This window comes from Uranotaenia lowii, chromosome 1, assembly GCF_029784155.1.
Source record: "Uranotaenia lowii strain MFRU-FL chromosome 1, ASM2978415v1, whole genome shotgun sequence".
Classification (NCBI taxonomy): Eukaryota; Metazoa; Arthropoda; class Insecta; order Diptera; family Culicidae; genus Uranotaenia; species Uranotaenia lowii.
In genome coordinates, this window is record NC_073691.1 from 135,506,090 (window position 1) to 135,519,421 (window position 13,332).

The following is a 13,332-nucleotide window of genomic DNA, read 5'->3' on the forward strand; positions in this document are numbered from 1 at the left end:
TGCTTATTTTAGACTTCTTTCTCCTTCGAATGGGGATATAGTTAGAGAAGACGACATCTCAAAGACGATTGTTATTTATAAACTAAGAACTAATCTAACAAATGGAACCAAATATGACATGGGAACAATCATACAATCGAGCAAATGGATCAGAATTTGGCATGGGAGCAAGGTTGCCGAAATCACAGAAAAATCTGTAATTTCCCAGAATTTTGAGCAAATTTCCAACACAGAATCTGTTAGGGCGGTGAACAAAGTGCGGGTGGACTGTATTAGGTTGGAGTTGGCGTGCGTGTCGGATGATCGGGTCGGAAAATTCTTCAGGCGGATGCGGGTCGGATTGAATTTAGTATTCCTTCTATCGGGGAGGACGGTTCCACTTTGGAATAAATAAACTTGTAATCAAACTTTAATAACTTCTAACTTTATTGCTAAGAGAACCACGAGATTTAGATGTTGGTCGTATGCAAATTTTCTCTTAACTGACCGTTATTTTTCGCTCGTGTTGCCAGTAATTTTCAACGGTCTTTTATGTCGACTTTTTCCGTGCTGGCAGATTGTCAGAAACGGAACATATTCCGGCCGGGGATGGTGACTTGTTGTCCTCTATTGGTAGGAGCGATATCTTGGTGATAGCACGACGATAAGTTGAACCTTCGCTGAACACATCTACGGCGCGAACCAAATTATCATCGCCAGGGAATACATCTGTGATGCGGCCAAGTTTCCATTCGAGGGGGGGTCGGTTGTTGTCATGGAGGATAACGATCATGCCAGGTTTGATGTTATCTTGCACGGATATGTTCTTCTTCCGCACCTGAAGAGATGACAGATAGTCCCTGGACCAAGCTCTCCAAAAGTGCTCACGCATAAGCTGAATATGTTGCCATCTGTTTAATCGTCCTATTTTTTCATCACAATAGGAAGGGCCTGATGGTGCTGTCAATGGGCGACCGATAAGAAAATGGGCTGGCGAAATTACCTCCGGATCAGCAGGATCGTTGGAAACCGCATACAAGGGCCTGGAGTTGAGGATGGCTTCGACCTTACACAACAGAGTGGCCATTTCTTCGAAGGACAACAAAGTAGTACCGATGATTCGCTTCAGATGATATTTGGTGCTCTTTACAGCGGCCTCCCAAAGACCACCAAACTCGGGAGCATTTGGCGGGATGAAATGCCAACCGATTTCTTTCGACTGGCAAAACCTCTCGATTCTGTTGGCTCGTTGCTGATCCTGGAACTGCTGGTACAATTGATGGAGCTCGTTGCTGGCACCTTTGAAGTTGGTTGCATTATCGGAATGCAATTCGGTAACCATTCCTCGGCTGCTGATGAATCTCTCCAGGGCAGCGATGAATGCATCGGTCGTCAAATCTGACACCAATTCCAGATGAATTGCTTTTGTGGCCATGCACACGAACACCGAGACGTAAGCCTTGACCACCTTCGGACGATATTTACCTTGCTTCACTTGGATTGGACCAGCATAATCGACTCCGGTGATGTTGAACGGCGAGGAAAACACCACACGCTGCCTTGGCAATTCACCCATCAGTTGCTGGACGTTGGTTGGATTCACACGGAAACATTTGATGCATTGCCGTGTAACAATGCGAACGGTTGAACGGGCGTTGAGTAACCAAAATCGTTGTCGAAGCGCTGAGATGAGCCCACTCGGACCCACATGGAGAAGCTCAAGGTGCAAAGCTCGGACCAGTAGCTTTGTGACCGGATTGTTGTTTGGTAGGATGAGCTGGTGCTTTGATTCGTCGGGCAAGTTGGAATGTCGCAGTCGACCACCAACTCGAAGAAGACCGTCGGATAGGATGGGATTGAGAGCTGCTAATCGTTTGCATGGGACACCATTTTGGACTAGTTTGTTTTCGTCGTCAAATTCCAAACGTTGAATGACACGAACGATGACCAACATGGAATTTCGAAGCTCGTCGATAGTCAAATGCGGATGCAACACACGTTCCTCTTTTGGCTTGCGGCGGTTGTTCAGATACCTCAACACCCAGGCGATAATTCGTTGCAGCCTTCGGAAACAGCTCACATCGGTGAAAACGTCCAACGGTTTTTGATTGGTTGCCAGAGTAGTCACCAAGTTGACTTTTAACTCCGGCAATTCATCATCGGGGATGTCTTCTAGGCGCTCTTCGATGAAAGTTGCTTCGGTCAGGAATTGTGGACCTTCCCACCACGTCGTATTTTGGCTCAGCGGGAACGGCAGTAGGCCTCTCGACACAATATCGGCTGGATTGAACTGCGATGGAACGTAATGCCACTGTTCTTGTTGGGTGTGAAGATTGATTTCAGCAATTCGATTGCGCACAAAAATCTCAAGTCGGTCGGGGTGTTTTTTGATCCAAGCCAAAACGATTTGACTGTCGGACCAAAGTAGAACTTGGCGAAAATTGATGTCAACAAAGGAAACAATCTTTGTCACCAATTTGACTAGAAGTACTGCAGCACACAATTCTTTCCTTGGGATGGACAATTCGTGGAGGGGGGCGACTTTCGATTTGCTACTCAGCAAGCAAACCTTACAGGAACCATCGGGGAAAATGCTTCGTATGTAGACACATGCACCATATGCTACCATAGAAGCGTCGGCGAAACCATGCAACTCATAAGCCACAGCGTCGTTGAATGTCACCTGGCGGGGGATTGCAATTTCGTTGAGGTGAGAAAGTGACTCCCGGAGCTCGTTCCAATGCTTGAGGCTGTCGTTGTCGAGATGATCGTCCCAATCCAACTTCTTTCGCCAAAGTTGTTGAACCAGGAGTTTGGCGATGACGATGGTTGGCGATATCAATCCCAATGGATCAAACAATTTGGCAATTTCGGAACACACAATTCGTTTCGTGGTGGGCTGCTTTTCGTTAACCGTCGGGGAAGTACATCGGGTAATTAAAAGCTGATCAGTACTAGGCACCCACAGAACGCCTAGGACCTTAATCGCTTCGTTGATGTCGAATTCGTCGTGGTGGTTTCTTGCTCATTCACCGGGATGTGCTCGAGCAATTGTGTTGAGTTGGAGCACCATTTGTGGACAGGAAAACCACCCTTCAGCAGAATGGCCTTCAGTTGTCGTTGGATTTCAATCACCTCGTCGATGTTGTCGGAACCAGACATGATATCGTCAACATAGCAATCATGTCTTAAGATGTCAGCAGCTTTGGGAAACTTGTTGACGTTGTTCAGGGACAGTCCAGACGGGGATGATTTGGCGCTTCCGTCGAACACCACTCTGCACTTTGTGGTGGTGCTGCTGGGGCGAAGTACAGCGTGATGTGGAAGATAATATTTCCCACGCTGGGGCGGGTCGTCGGCTTCGTTGATTGTTTGGCAGTGACCCAGTAGTTGGTATTCACGAATGAATTCAACATACTGTGACCACAGTTCGGGATTTCGTTGCAAGCGATTTTCGAGCATGAAAAACCTTTTCAATGCTAGATTTCGGCAGCTGTCCAGCTTGTCGGCATTTGGTTTCAGCGGCAATCGGACGGTGTACCTACCGGAAACATCACGAGTGTGGGTGGCAGCAAAATGTTCCTCACATTGCTGCTCTTCGGCTGTCGTTTTCGGAGCGCTTGGAACTTCCTCAAGTTCCCAGAATCTGGTGATGGAATTTTCGATGTATTCCACCGAGGCTAGTTGGGCATATTGGATGGGCTCATAGTTGGATTTCGATGTCAGAGTACCAGTCACAAGCCAACCAAGGTGTGACTCTCGGAGTTCGGATAAACAAGAATCCAGTATGAGATGGCCGGTCTTGAGTATGTTGAAAAACAGGGCTGCTCCAACCAGTAGATCGATTTTGTCGGGCTTGAAGAAGTTCGGATCTGCTAGTTGGATACCATGGGGGAAATGCCAATCGGTAATATCGATGTTGGTTGATGGGATCGGACCAGTCACCTTCGGAATGACTAGACACTCCAGCTCGGTGCGGAAATCACTACAGCGTGATTGGAGGTGAACCTTGATGAGATGGCGGGCGACAGTTTTGATTTCGTTGATGCCACCAATTGGAACTTCGACCTTTCGTTTCTCGAGACGCAGCGTGTTGGCCAACTGATCGGTGATGAAATTTACCTGGGAACCACTGTCAAGGAGAACTCGGCAGGTTTGGGGTTGGTTGTCGTTATCCAGGACGTGAACGACAGCGGTGAGCAACAACACTGTTTTGGGAGAAGCAGTGTAATTGCATGGCATGGACGAAACGGTTGGTTGTTGTGCGGCTTGAGAAGGGGCATCGATTTGGGTGGTGGGTGTAGCCATCGGTTTCGGTTGTTGTTGTTGATCTTCGTGGAGCTGAGTGTGGTGTCGCTTACCACACTTCTGGCAGTTCTTGGTTGATGGACAATCCTTCGAGCGATGACCCTTGGTTAGGCAGTTGTAGCACACTCCGGAAGCTCGAACCTTTTCCATTCTTTCGGCACTGGGTAGAATGGACAGCTTGTTGCAATGGAAGTTCCGGTGCGGGCCATCACAAAACGCACATTGGATGGACGGTTTGTCGAACGCTGCGGTTGCTGCGTACGACCGCTGATTGGGGACCTTCGGTAGAGTTTGTTTGGTTGTAGATGATTTCGGAATTGGGATCGGGCAAACGGATTCGCATCGTTCCAACACTTGGCACTGACTCTTGAGGAAAGCAATCGTTGATCGGTATTTTGGCAACTCTCCGGACTTGAGTGATTGTTCCCACACCTTTCGCGTCGATGGATCCAGCGCTGACGTTAGCAAGAAAACGTTGATGATTCGGATACGCCGCTTAATTCTTGCTGCAGATATTCGAGACACTCGACATGCTTGGTTAACTCGTCGATAAGGTTTCGAAGTTCCTTATGAGATTCGGATGTCATCTTTCTCAGCGAGAGTATGCCACGGATGTGAGTCTCGACGATGATGCGTTGATTTTCAAATCCTTCGGTGAGGATCCTCCATGCGTGTGCGTAATTCCCATCATTGATTGTTTTGGCGTCCAGTACGCCAGCGGCTGCTCCGATGAGCGCTTTGTCCAGGTGGTACAGCTTTATCGCATCGGAATCTCGCGACTGAGCCGAAATCTTGAAACATCGCTTTGAATTTGGGCCAATTGGTGTACTCACCGTCGAATGTCGGGAATGGCGCTTTCAGCGGCTGTTGGTGCACGATGACTTGCGGATGTGGTGGAGGCTGTTGATGATCGATGATTTGGGCTTCGATGCTGGCGGATGTCCAATCGTAAAGCTGCTCGAAGCGGATGTAGTTTTCCTCTTGTGAGGTTAGGTCTTCGGCGGGTAACAAGGCGACTATTTGGCTGTGAAAACTGGAGAATTCACCGTATGCTGATTCCAGTTTTCGGGTGTAAACTTTCAGCTGCGGTAAATCCAGGAGCATTCCCTTCACTGCGCTGTGGATTCTGGCTACCTTTTGGTACACTTGATTGCGTTGGCGGAACAGTGAAGAAAGCTGCTTCATTGTTTCGGCGTCGACAGCAGCGGCCGGCTGCTCGGAAGATTCAAGCGGTACCATCGGATTCAGGAACAATGTTTGAGTTTGATCACGTGGGGACTCGGAACCGTCGCTTTGGAGGTTATGTTCGTTCGGATTCGGAAAACCTAGGAAGTCGTTCGTTTCGTCGGGATCTGTTCTGGCGGAACCTTTCGGGGACGTTCTGTTGAGCGGCATCTTTCCTTCGGTTCAAATCCGGTTCGAAACAGGACCAATGTTCGGGCGGTGAACAAAGTGCGAGTGGACTGTATAAGGTTGGAGTTGGCGTGCGTGTCGGATGATCGGGTCGGAAAATTCTTCAGGCGGATGCGGGTCGGATTGAATTTAGTATTCCTTCTATCGGGGAGGACGGTTCCACTTTGGAATAAATAAACTTGTAATCAAACTTTAATAACTTCTAACTTTATTGCTCAGAGAACCACGAGATTTAGATGTTGGTCGTATGCAAATTTTCTCTTAACTGACCGTTATTTTTCGCTCGTGTTGCCAGTAGTTTTCAACGGTCTTTTATGTCGACTTCTTCCGTGCTGGCAGATTGTCAGAAACGGAACAGAATCTGTGTCACAAAACACAGAATTTCGAAATATTCACAGAATCCTCAGAATTTTTGAATTTTTAAATGGATTTTCTTACTTATTACTTTTTGACCAATACAAAATTTAGATTTCTTACTTTGAATATAAAAAGTACGATAAGATAGATAATGTTAGTTAATTTGTCTCAATGGTCAATGGTTAAAAAAAACCCAATTTATTGAAACCCAGATTTATTGAGATTAAGAAATTTGTTAAAATTTCCATATTTTAAGAAATAAAAGCGATTTTTTAAAAACTACTTTTTAATAAAAATTTTTAAGTTTGATTTTTATAATTTTTATGCATACTTCCTTCAATATGAACATTTAATTGAAAAATCGGTACAAAATACCATTGGACATATTTTTTTTATCTCAAAAACTCTTTGGTGATTGCGTTTCTGCGATGTTTAGATATTAATTAGTAATGTTTCAAAACAGCATTATGCATGAAAAGGTTAACTATTCTTGGCTTATTTGTTTTCTGCTAAAAAAAATGTACAGTAAACAAATACTGGCAATGAGTCTCTCTAATCAAGAAATCAATCAATCAATCAATCAATCAAAAAAGCCATTTTTTAACATTCGAAACTTAAAGACTAGTTTGAAAATACCCAACAAGTGAAACGCCGAAATTCGTCATCAACAGCATTGTAAGTTTTTTTGGCAAAAATAATTATGCATTCCAAGCAGCTGTTTTGGGTCAAACAATTGAATCATCATCAACGAATTCCAGCTCCGTTCCCAATCGATATTTGGCGCTGCGCAACCAGCCGTCTACGCCTCGAGTAAGTAGGAGACATTCTTTCCTATCCGGTTGGCAACTCTTGCGTCTTGCGCCTCCGAACGCTGCCGAATAATTTCGGATGCTGGTCGGAGAAAGAGCAGCATCTCATCACGTTCGGGTGGCCGGCCGTTATGATGCAAGAGAGTTGGCCCAGTCGTTGATGTTGAAAGGCCTGAATGTGAGTCAGCTTAAGCCGGCATTTCTTTCTGCAAACGAATGGGGCGGCATTGGTATTGGTTGTTAATCCTGCTAGGTTTTGGCTCTCTGGCTGATGCAGGTGTCTGAGATGGTTGATTTTTTTTTTCATGCATGTTTTGGAAAAAAGCTCCCACTAGGCGAGGGTCTGTGGGGTTTGCGCGAGCTTAGAGAGATGATGCTGTTGCCGGTTGGTTTTTGTTTTCTTGGGCCTTCTTTCTTCTCACTTTCCCCACCAGGCCAATTCGAGGGGAGCGGCCTTGGCTCTTTTTTCTTTCTTTTTCGGGGACGCTCGTGATGAGTGTGTGCGAGATGTAAAAATTATTTAACATAATATCGTGGTATTACGATTTATCATCGCGCATCTCGTTGTTTAAAGAAGCATTTTTTGTTTGGAGCTATATAAGGGGAAACCCGGCCGAGATAGGAGCACAATTCATTCACGATCGTTGAAGTATAACGAACAAAGTCTCTTCTTAAGAGCAAATTCATATTTAAGGCTAGATAAAAGTGGAGGCGGGTTTTTGTGAGTGAGATCGGTGTGGTGGCAAAGAACTTTGAGAGATTTTCACAGTGATATTCTGGTGCATCAGAAGCATAAAGCAAAAACTCAACAAAAGAGGAAATCATGAAAGTGTTTATCGTAACAGTGGCGCTACTGGCCTGCGCAATGGCCGCCCCGGCTCCGGCCGAGGAATCATCCTCCAGCACCAGTGCCCTGCACATGGCGCTCAAATACTTCGGCAGCTGCATCGAACAGGACGAGATGGGAACCTGTCTGGCCGTGAAAGGAATCACCGCCCTGAACCGTGCTGCTCGTGCTGCCAACATTGAAATTCTGCCCGGTGTAACCTTCCAGAGGTGATAAGATTTGCTCAAGTTACATAATTTGTTCAAAAAGTGATCCTACAAATGATTTCTGATAAAAAGAGAAGAAGAACGTTTGAAAAACACTGTAAAGTGCAACACAGCACTTGAATGAAGGTGGCGTTTGTGTGTTAACAGAAAGGAACAATTATGTTGCATAAAACCATCTGAGTGATCAATGTGCTTCTTAAGCTGCGGCAATGTGATTCAATTTAAATGTCTGGGTAAATGAGGGAATTCCAATCGCTTCGAATCAGATAACTGAAAGTGTCTAAAAGGGGGATATCTAATGAATGAAAAGTGCAAACTTTAGACAGAAAATTAAACAGATTACTTCTAGCTGACTTGAACCAGCTAAAACGGTGAAATTTATTAATATGTTTAAATTTAACATTTGTTGCGATAATTTGAAAACAAATTATATACAGGAGCGTAGATTTCTTGAAAAATGACCAATGACCCAAGTAAACAGCATCTCGCTGTATTATAGCACATTAGTTGAAAACAGATGATTTCAATAAAAATCTATAAGTTTCAAAATCGGTTTTCAACTCTTGAACCCATTTAAAAACAAAATTTTACTTAAAAAACCCATTAAAATTTAAATTTTGACATTTAATGTTGAAAACTTTAAATGATATGGTAGGCGACTCTTAGTTCTTCAAGACTATTTTATTTCACCAATACGATCAAGAGTTCGTCGCTTTCAATAACTTACTAGGCGTTGAAGTCTTTTGTATTATTTTTCAATTAATTTTCTCAAATTCGATAAATCGATTCCTCTAATGAGGAATCATATAATTATCATTCAAATTAGAACTTAAATACTACGATCAATGTCGTTCAAAGTCAAATGTTCCATGCTTCTTACAAAATGAAATTCAAATTTTAAGTACAAAATTTCATAATATTACCGAATGGACTTCATCTTCTACATCTCCATTCATATTTCTCAAAAAAATATTCAAAATTAGTTCGGTAATCAAAATATAGCCATTTTTATGAGTTTTGATATTTTGAGACCGATAAGATAGTAGAAGCAATTTGGGAAACGGATTTTGAATGATGGGCCTGGTTCGATCACTCAGTTAAGGGTTCATCGCTAACAGATTGGAAGGCAGCATTTAAGTCTTTCATTTTTATTCTGTCCTAATGGCATTTTTTGCTTATCCTAGGAAATTCAAATCAAATTCAAAAGCAAACGAATGTTCTGAAATTATTCTCACGTAAACAAAGTTATCTTACTACTCCACATGATAATTGTGATGAGACAAACAACTGGTAGAAGTTTTAATGTAATCTTATTTTATTTGTTCAGTTTTTTTAAATTAACGAAACTGAGCTTTACAGTAAAGTATCTCGTTTAACGCACATTCTTAGTTTTGAAGGGAAAAATTGGGAAAAAACTGAAAGTTACAACATGAAAACTGCTGCACCCAAAACAAGATCACTCTTGCTTAAATGGAGAAAATTTATAACGATAAAGTTTTTTTTTGCTAATTTGTGGCACAAGTTAAGAAGTTTTCCAACACTATTTAAAATTTGAAAAAAAAACCGTTCAAAAATTTTGCAGATACCTATCTTATAAAATGATTTTACAGACTTGAACACAGAATGAGTGCATTAAAAAAAATTCAAAATTCGACTAGTTTATCGATCTCCAAAAATTAGCATCTGGTGAAAGAGCCCCAACGGCTTCAAACTGTGCCAACGATATGCGTCAGCCATAATTTTGGTTTCCAAATTAGCATCTCAACATTTCGATTTGAATATTTTCCTCGAAATCGGAAACCGCTCAAAGCAGACCGAACCCGTTTTTTACGAGCCACCGATAAAACGTTGAAAACACAAACCACTTTCACTCTCATTTTCAAGGAATACCGGTGGCAACGCCCCTGTTCCTGGTCCCCAGTTCGATAGTGCCCATCCGGATCTGGACCTGGAGGCTGTCGATGAGGAAAAACACACATATTGAAATCGTCGACCTTTCCTTCCTCGTTATCGGACGACTTTTTCGACTAGAAAAAACGCTCTCCAGTTTGAGTTGCATTTCAACCACTACCACGGGCAAGGTTGTTGAACGTTCTAGTTTCCGATACATTTTTTCGGAGTTATTTGTTTTAAAATTTGGGTCGTCTCGAGCGCAAACAATCTGGACAGCGAGCCGGAGCCGCTAAGTGGTTATTGGCACGATTTTCACAATCGTGATTATCTCGCTCGAAAATTTCACCAATATCAGCACTGTGGGATTGGAGGTAGATTTGAAGCAAAAAACCTCAACAAAGTTTATAGAAAAAAAAACCTGTGATCTATTTGGTCCGTATGAGTTTCCGAGTTTTTTTTAACCCACAATTTTTTTTTTGGCACAACATCTCTTCACTCTCCACTTTGACGCGCTAATGCGGTACTCGAATGGACTCCATTTGACCCGCTATCCGATAATCAACGCATGGCGAGTGGTTTTCTATTTTTAATGGCTGATTTTGATTGATTGTTTGCTAATTTGGAAGCCCCCGGTAATGATGCTCGTCATTAGAAAAGAAAAAATAACATTTGGCGAAAAAAGGCTTATCATGGTCGCTGGAAACTGTCTTAATTAATTATAGTTAGATGCCCATTTGAATGTCCAACTATTCAGACGAATATTGTATCTTTAAGAATTTGAAATTTAGGAGCTATGTTTCACAACTTCATAATTTTTATCTGATATCGGTAAATTTGCCATAAAGGTGGAATGTATTCAGTACTAAAGTTCGCTAGACTGACCAAACATTTGCTTTGCCCTTCATTGCAGAGATCCCTCGGTCCCAGCTGACCGTCAGGGCAAGTCCATCTCTGAGAATGAAATCATCAGCACCCTGCCGGCCGATGGTGAAGAAAAGAGCGATACCCTGTTCGATATGGCCGTCGAGTCTGCTGAGCGTCTGTTTGCTGGTCGTTCGATCCAGTTCAAGCTGCCCCAGGATGCTTCCGAAAACATTGCCCGCTCCATCGAAGAAGGTAGACTGAAGAAGCTGAAGAAAGGTAACGCATCGTAACCCAAACCGTACTAATCCGTAGCATCGCTGTTCTTTCGAACATCATCACTTGGCACCACTTGGCATTCTATCTTGGGGTTTTCCCTTTCTTCTTTTTCTTCCTTTCGGGCACAAACGCACTCTCTACTTGCAGGAAAGAAACTAAAGAAGATCCTGAGCGCCGTTGTTCTGGCCGTCGGAGGAAAACTGTTCGCCATCTTGCCCCTGCTGCTCGGAGTCGTCGCCCTGATCGCCATCAAGGCTCTGTTCGTGTCTAAGATTGCCTTCGTCCTGGCCGTCATTTTGGCTCTCAAGAAATTCCTCGGAGGTGCTGTTGGTGGATCCGGAACTCTGGGACTCCTCTCCAAGGCCGTCGGAGGTGCCGTCGGTGGTGGTGCTAGTGCCGGAGTTGCTTCCTCTGCTGGATCCGCCGGATGGTCCTCGGGATCTGGAGCCAGCGGATGGTCGCAAGGAAACTCCCAGTACCCATATGCCCGTAGCTACGATACCGCTCAAGACCTCGCCTACAGCGCCCAGGCTCCTAAGGCGTAAAAACCTTGCTGCCCTACGCTTTCCTTTAGTGTAGCAATACCAGCAACAACGAAACCATATTAGGTTAGGAACTTTCCGCACACCCACTGATTCTAGCTAGTCTTTAATTTCCGCACCTTTTTTGGGTTCTCTACCTCGGGCTGTCCCAGCTCATCTACCGGTGCCTACCAAATACTATCTGTGGCACAACCTTTCCACACTCTCAATCTAGTCTACCCAATTATAATTTCACACGGGAGTCAAAACAGTGAGACCCATCGTTGACGAGTCTAGCAGCTAGTCGGTTAATCGGCACCTATCAATCTCATCTACCAACTATCGAACGCCTCTACAAGGACGTGAAGTGCCCACAAACTCTAAGCACCTCACGTTTGCTAGCACCCAATCTTCACTTATTCAGCAACACCACCCTCTTCAACTACTTTCCACTATATACACCCCCAACTATCCCGAGAGTAAAAAAAACTGGCCGAGAAACGAAAAAAGAACAAACAAAGCGCTATCCAACTTATTACTATGCTAGTACAAGTACGAGGCTTGCAACGATTGGTAAGCCACACCATTTTGTACATACACAACCAAACCTAGGCAAATCCCGCGTCATCTGAAGCGCCTAAAAAGCGTAACTAAAAATGAAAGATTGTATAAACCAACGAACAGATGCAAACCAAAACTCGTCGGCTCATGACAAAAATCACCACAGGCAAATCATCACTTAATGGCTTTCCGTTCTGTTGACTTGTCGCCGCCAGGAGGCCGCTCTGCCGAAAACTTTCGCCGCAAGCGCCTCTAGCACGACGAGACCTTACTTACTATAATTTTCCGCGCCAGGTGCGCACGAGGCACGTGCGTATTCACGAACGCACCCTCTCTGTTCTCCTCAATATCCGTACCAATCTGGAAAACTCATCACATTTCCGAAGAACGCAACACCATATCTCTTCCGATTGTTTTTTTTTTTTCACTCCAGTTTTCCTTTTAGTGTGTAGTAATTTATTTGCAAAAAAAACAAAACAAACGCGCGCGAGCAAGAATGATGAGAATCTTAAAAGTTTAGAAAAATCGCGAAGGAAAACCGATCCCAGCGCCAGCGAAGGCGATCGAATGTGTAATTAATTTATTTTTTTATTTATGACCCCCCTTAATAAGTAGAACGTGAGTGAAATGAGTAAAAGTAATCTTAGTGCGAAGGAGAAACGAACAAGAATCTTGCGAGAGCAACTGAGAATAACGTAAATCCCAACAACGCTTTAATCGCCCCTGTTAGCAAATAGGAACCTCTTACCCTGTGTAGATAACGATGAAAGAAAAAAAAATCCGAGTCCATACCATAAACCGAGAACCGAAAAATTCTGATCACCATAAATAGAGCTTAAACGATAGGAGTCAATAGTTTTAATGCAAATCGAACATAAAATATTGTTGTTTCAAAAGAGGTTTCAATAAACTAAAGAGAAGATTTGATTCGAAAAGAGAGAGATTTAAAAATATAGATTGCTGTTTTTATTTGGCGAATTCCAGTTGCTATCCGAAACTTCTTATGACAAAATGGTAAAGAACAGTGGGATTAGATGCAACGTTTGTATACCTCAGACCTCATAATTGTTTTTTAAATGTAATTTAAAATGTTATCTATTTATCATCTGGTGATAACAAACGGCTATTTTTCGTATCTCAAACAAGCGGTTTATAATCTTATATGCTCTTTAGAAATTTATTTATTTATTCAACAAAATATATAGAGTAAAGTAATTCAATTCCTTTTAAATTACTACATTTAGTTCTGCTAGGTTTGCTTTGAAGTTTCGATTATTCTATACTAACTATTCTCTTGG

At 43.2% G+C, this 13,332-nt stretch overlaps 2 protein-coding genes across 2 annotated transcripts; one reads left to right on the forward strand and one right to left on the reverse strand.

Moving 5' to 3' along the window:
• Nucleotides 1-529: 529 nt before the first annotated feature.
• On the reverse strand, nt 530-5,682 carry LOC129737956 (uncharacterized). Its single transcript, XM_055729129.1, has 3 exons — nt 5,121-5,682; nt 3,013-4,793; nt 530-2,878 (listed from the first exon to the last, which is right to left on the reverse strand). Exons 1-3 carry the CDS (start codon nt 5,680-5,682, stop codon nt 530-532), a joined length of 4,692 nt encoding a protein of 1,563 aa, XP_055585104.1.
• Nucleotides 5,683-7,480: 1,798 nt separating this feature from the next.
• On the forward strand, nt 7,481-12,989 carry LOC129740164 (uncharacterized). Its single transcript, XM_055731773.1, has 3 exons — nt 7,481-7,922; nt 10,723-10,952; nt 11,100-12,989. The coding sequence occupies exons 1-3, from the start codon at nt 7,690-7,692 to the stop codon at nt 11,495-11,497; spliced, it is 861 nt and encodes a 286-aa protein (XP_055587748.1). The 5' UTR covers nt 7,481-7,689; the 3' UTR covers nt 11,498-12,989.
• Nucleotides 12,990-13,332: the final 343 nt, after the last annotated feature.